Here is a 6,000-nt window from a genome sequence, read left to right on the forward strand (position 1 = left end):
TCATCGGAAAAACTCTGTTTTAAACGCGTGACTTAACGAACGGTCGCGTTATACCGCGAGAGATTATTTTATCCGCTCAACGTGTACGCCGCCGGTGGATACATAATTAGCGTAACGAGCTACTGCTTTCAATGAGACGTTTATCGCCGATCTTCGCCGACCATTTTTATTAAAGAATTCTGTACCCGCGTTCATTCTTTGTTGCTCAAATAACGAGATTATCCGTGCTGAATCTATTCGGAACGAAATCACGGACAAAAACAGATTTCGATAACGTGTTTTTTTGTTTTGCTATTATAATTGCGGTTCGAGCTAATCCGAAGTTCGCTTTGAACGAACGGTTCGATATTCCCGTGCAGCGGTAAAATTTACTTTGCGTTTTATCGCTATCGTTGCTGGTTATCTCGCGGGCTGTACGTCGACCGCCCGGATAAATGTATTTTCTCGATACGCTTGTATCGGCTCAAATTAATTACATTCCGCGTACTATATCGAGCGAACATGCGTGCACTATGCCGGCACAGTTTCGTTTAGCTCTTTCTTAAATTTAGACAGAAAGAACCGACGACGCGAGAGGATCGATCGTTACACGGGGAACGCGAAACACGTACCGAAAATCTGTATACTAATCACATCTGGTCGGCCGCGCGTGTCACGAATCGCGCTCATCATAAACGCGTTGTCAGTCGACACCCAACGATTTTCAAATGCAAATGTATTTGACCGTTTCGCGAATGGGGACGTCAGCATCGCTTTCGAGCGGCCGCTTCTGACGGGCAGACGTTCTAAACCCGATAGAATCCCACTAAACCCAACCAATTTATGCATGCACGATGGATTTGTCGATGATAATACAATCGCCGCGAATTATTTATGACGACAAAACAGGCGCCGCCTCGTTCTTTCCTTGATCTTTCAACGGCTCTCCCATTGTATGACTGCGCGGCGACTACATACTTCCATCTCTAGGGTCGTTGCATTAATTAATAGACTGTAGACGCGATATAATATATTTACATTCACTGCTGATTCCACGTTTCTAAGAACGCACAAAATCCGCCTGTTGATTAAACGAAGCTTTGCTAATTGTGAGATTAAGACGCGCGAGAAACGCACGTGAAATGAATCACCTCCTAACGTACGTCGTTCTCCAGCGACCCGATTCAAAGAACCGTTTCCGGGCCGTGTATGATTCCTCGGGACTTCGTGGACCGACGTTCGAGCGGCAAAGAGAAAGTTCCGTGAATGACGAAGCGGCGAACTTTTCGAAGAACCGTTTGGAATTTGGATTACTATTACCGTACGAGACGGCTCCTCTAATTTTTCATCCGCTTTCGTCTACGTCAGGTCTCGATGTCGAGTTTGTTAAGTTTAAAGTGAAACGTTATCAAGTACATATACTAGGCATCAATTTTATCGTCGATACACTATCCGTATCAGTAACCTTATCTGGTGCGTGTAAATATCCGGCCTTTCTTCGCGATCGACGAGCGCCGAGACCGGGTCGTGAGTTAAGACGAAATACGAACGTAAATTCGACGCGACGGATTCGGGAAAACGTTGAAAATTTTAGCGCTCGCCCGCTAAAGACACCGATGTGGTTTTCTGTGCAAGCTACGCGGCGGCACCTACGACCTACGAGGAGGTACGAGGAACGGCCGGCGACCCCGACACGCCACTCTTTGTCCTCTCTCCTTCTCCGTTTCCATCCACCTTCTCGCTCTGGCCTACGTCTTTATTGTTCCCGGTGCCACGACGCGACGCAGCCGGTCTTTTCTTCGCCGATCACGTTGCTCCTTGCTTCCCTACCAAGTCCTAACTTATCCCGTCTTCCCCTTCATCCAGCCAAGATATTCCTATTCAAAAATCTATTCTCCTTACTTGACGGCCGGAGTGAAATCGTCCCGAGGCTGGGTTCGAAGGTCGGATACGTATGTTCCACCGGCGCGCGAGGAAATCCGCGGAAATGTAATCCTGACTTGTACGAGTCAAGAATCAAATCGCGCGCAGCTCCTTTGCCATCTTTGCATTGCAAAATTTCTCATCCCTTTCCACCTTCTCGTATCCCGTTTACTTAACTCCCCTGGAGGAAGCTGAGACACGCTTTTTTTTATCGTACCCCACCCCTCGTTTTAACGTTTTAATATTGAAAAGGTACATCGATAATATCTCTGCTACGAACCGACTACACGTGCGGGTGCACGTACATATTCTGGAAACGTGAATGATATCTGCCAGCAACAGGGCTCGAAGGGCTAAATTTAAATATATAATCCACTGGATTTTCGTTACGCAATTTCAAACGATTTGAGGGGTACTTCCGCGAATATAAAATGAGAGAAACTGCGCTCTCCGAAAAGAACTCGTTCTTGCAGGAATTTTCTGGTATGGAACCGAGTCCGACTATGAAAAGAAATATGCAGGGCAAAAGGTGAGAGAGATTAATTCTCTAAATATCAATCGTTCGTAAAACCGAGATCGAAATTGTGATAAATTAAACTAGGTCGTCGTCCTGTTATACGAATACCTGCGTGAAGCGCAAAAATAAATCGAAATCGATGCGGTCAAAGCTGACGCGTACGTGGAAAGAATCGGAAACGTCCTTTCGATCGATCTGTTCGCGTTTTGTATAATCCAGATCGATTTGTTTACATCTGTTCGCGGTCCAAACGATGGGCTGAGAATCTCAGCCTGTGAAGATGAAACGTAAGTAAGCGAAAGAAAAGAGAAGCCGTACTGCGACGCTACGTTGTTTCTACTGCAGGAAAATCTGCATATTCTCGCTTTCTCTCTCTCCCCCTCGTGAAAAAGAAAACAACAGGATCAGCTTTGGTGCTCGGCTAAAATGCTCTTCACTATGCGTAAAAACGAGTATACAATTTCGAAATACGAACGACATTGATTAGATTGAGACGCGAACTTCTAACGGTATCGAACGCAGTCCTTTACGTGACATTCTGCTCGCACAGTACTCTGGTATTTTACGCGTACTTACTCCGTTGGAAATGTTCGAGTAGCAAGAAAGTGTCGGGCAAAGACACGAACGATAAGTGGGGACTAAGGGACGGAAAGAGGGGAGAGAAAAATCCGAGGAATGCACCAAGAGAGCACTTTAAAATCGGTTGGCAGTGGTTTAAGATTACGTGGAGTAAGGTTCCTCGACGGTCTCTCTCGAATCTCTTCTAGCCGAATCCTTATGCGGCCGAAACGACTCGGCAAAATGGAACACGACCCTGATTGCCTCGACGCAACCACGTCCAAACGAATTTCGCGTCGATTAAACCTAATAAAAAGTTTTATTTCGTGCTCTCTCTCTCTCTCTCTCTCTCTCGTGACCTGTCAACTGGGCTTCTTATGGATCGACGAAAATAACGCGAACCTGCCCAAGAAATTCGCGTGCCACTCGACCTTCCCCTGTTTTTACTCGTAAAATAAAATTTGAATAGCTACGCGTCTTCCCGATCGGCACGCAAGCATGTTTACTACGATTGTTTACTCCTACAACCGGGTACTTCGCTTTGAAACTACTATAGTTTGATGAAAGATTAAATCGGGGAAGCGTAAGTTGCTACGAAACTGGAACGAATAGAGCTATGAAAAAGTAAGAAGGGAAAAGGCACGGTTCGCGCAGAACGTTGAAAAATTCCCACGAGCAGCGGAACAAACACCTTTCTCTAGAAAACTATCGGTCCCGCGTTTGTTCGGTTTTCTCAGGGTAGCGCGTTTCGTACCGCTCGACGCGATACCTTGCCATCCGATATCTCCTAGCAAGAAAAACAGAACCGGGCTACCTCCACTGGTTTTGTATTACGAAAGTGGAAAGAAGACGTGGTTTACGCGTCCAATGGAAACCGACAACATTTTATCTCGCGTCGTCCTCAACCGATTTCTGCGTTGGACAAAGTGGAATCTTCGCGGGTTCGAAGAACCATAGTCGGACGTGCGCGACCGGTCAACGGTTATTAACGACACGAAATTGCCGATCGGTCTGTTTTCATCGGGAAAAGGGGGGCATCGTTTATTCGCGTCGATGCTGGCGAGCATCGAGATCGAGAGGCCTCTTGGGCCTCTCGCGTACGCGAGTTACAAACGCGGCCTAAGGTCCCGGTTTACCCCACCCCGTTGTCGAAGCTGGCCTCGTCGACACGCTACGAACGATCGCGCAAGCGTTGCGGCGAAACGTTATAAACACACACATGTACATACACACCGACGCCGAAACGCAGGTAAATAAGTTGAAAAATAACGCAATAGCTATAATAGCCTGATAAAAGATGCTTTCAACTCACCAAGAGTAACCCAGAGAAGCAGAAACGACAGGAACAGATGGCTGGGCCTTGCCCAAGCCCCTAGAAGCTGCCCTCGCGACATGTTCCTCCTTTCCTTTCCTTCGGCTTGTCGTTTCGGCCGAAGCGACCACGTTTCTCGCTGATTCTCTCCCTCTCAGGCGTCTTCGTTTTGTTCACTTTGATGCAAATTCAAATCCTTGTATCACTAAAGTGCGTCACTGATACACATAGTTCTCATGGTCCCTTTGATCTTCTTTTTCTGCCCTTCGCTCTTTCTTCTTCTTCTCGTCGGTCGCTTCGCTCGGAAGGCGAACCAAACATTCGTTTTCACACTATTTGCACTCTGAACGATAACGCGACACGAAAGATCAACGTCGTACAAACGCGCCTTCCCAACTGAACACCAACGAGGACGCGTTTCGTTCGCGGCACTCTGCGCTTCCTAGCCTAGCTTACTCGCCGACTCGCTTGCCGCCTGCTGCCTGCCTGTCTGCCCCGAATACTCCGACTCCCTCCTCGCGCTTTCCCCCACAGATCCCGTCCATCCCTCCTACGCGGTCACTGTGTTCGTGCCCGCACTCCCAATCCCCTCGCCAGCATACAAACAGACCTTGCCCCACCGCTTGCTAACTACTTGTTGATCTTCCTCCAGGAACGAATGGTCTGCTCCCCGAGCCTCGCTCTACGAGTCTCCCTCGTTTTCTTACTTATTCCAAGTATACGAAACCCAGCAGAAATTGTGAATGCTCCTGGGAAACATTTTTGCGTATTCGCATAAGAATATCGCGACCCCAGCCGTGGATTCTAACCGGAGAACTGCTGCGTCGCCTTATTCTTCCCCTGCTTCTTTAGATAGATTCGCTGAAAACGCTCTTTCGGAACGTACAGCGAACGCTCCGCGTTTAGTCGTATCCAGTGCACGTTTACGCCGGAGAAATTACCGTAATTACGTTGCTGAATTACTGTGTCCTTTATCCCCTTCGACCTTCTTGCTTCTTTCTTACTTCGCGTCCTCGTCTTTTCTCATCCATAATTTTATCGTTGCGTTTCCCAGTTTTTTTTTACTAGAATGAAAGAAACGATAATGATAAGGATGTTCCGCGAGATTGTTTTGTATACATTTCGGAGCGAACGATTAATGTAAGCATTTCCGATCTCCCGAAAAAAGCTGGGAGCGTGGTATTTTCGCGGATCTTTACCTGTTGCCGTAGACACGGCAGACGCTAGTTTACCAAGTAAGTTTTGGAAACCACGGGAAAGAGATGAAAGTTCACATCGGATTTCAAACCTCGACACCTGAGAACCCGACGTATCCCTCGTCTTTACGGAAATCATTTGATCGAAGAACGCTCGCCACGTCACTCCTGCGGTTTACTCAGGCTTCAAGGCACCATGAACGTGAATCATTATCACTCGAAGTTAGCAATCCGATCGTTTCGTAATCAGTCTCTCTGAATTTAAAACCGCATGTCGTAGATACCTATACTTTTGTAAGGAAAGACGACGGAATATGTGCTACTGTTTTACACCCTGGTAATAGTTTTTACTGGGTGGTAGCCGGATCAAACTGTAAACTAGCTATACTATAAAACAATGTTTTACACTTAAGGATGTATAGCCCCCTTGGAAAGATCTCGGAAAACTAAAAAAAATTTTTTTTGTCAAAATATCGAAAAATCTTAATCAAAAATAGTGCACTTTTCTTCTAATT

At 46.7% G+C, this 6,000-nt stretch overlaps 1 protein-coding gene across 5 annotated transcripts in view; it reads right to left on the reverse strand.

Moving 5' to 3' along the window:
* shg (DE-cadherin) overlaps positions 1-6,000 on the reverse strand; it is a 44,148-nt gene that overhangs the window by 35,577 nt on the left and 2,571 nt on the right. For 2 of the 5 annotated variants that reach the window (XM_026818349.1, XM_018034360.2), the window contains 2 exons: positions 5,489-5,774; positions 4,290-5,353 (listed from right to left, as the gene is read on the reverse strand). In XM_026818349.1, the coding sequence (XP_026674150.1) occupies positions 4,290-4,371 (82 nt within the window). In that variant the 5' untranslated portion in view covers positions 4,372-5,353; positions 5,489-5,774. Of the gene's footprint in view, positions 1-4,289; positions 5,354-5,488; positions 5,775-6,000 lie in introns of those variants that run through there. The other 3 variants (XM_026818350.1, XM_026818348.1, XM_018034359.2) reach the window with 3 other exon arrangements.

This window comes from Ceratina calcarata, unplaced genomic scaffold, assembly GCF_001652005.2.
Source record: "Ceratina calcarata isolate Rehan_Ccalc_2016 unplaced genomic scaffold, ASM165200v1 scaffold78.2, whole genome shotgun sequence".
NCBI lineage: Eukaryota > Metazoa > Arthropoda > Insecta > Hymenoptera > Apidae > Ceratina > Ceratina calcarata.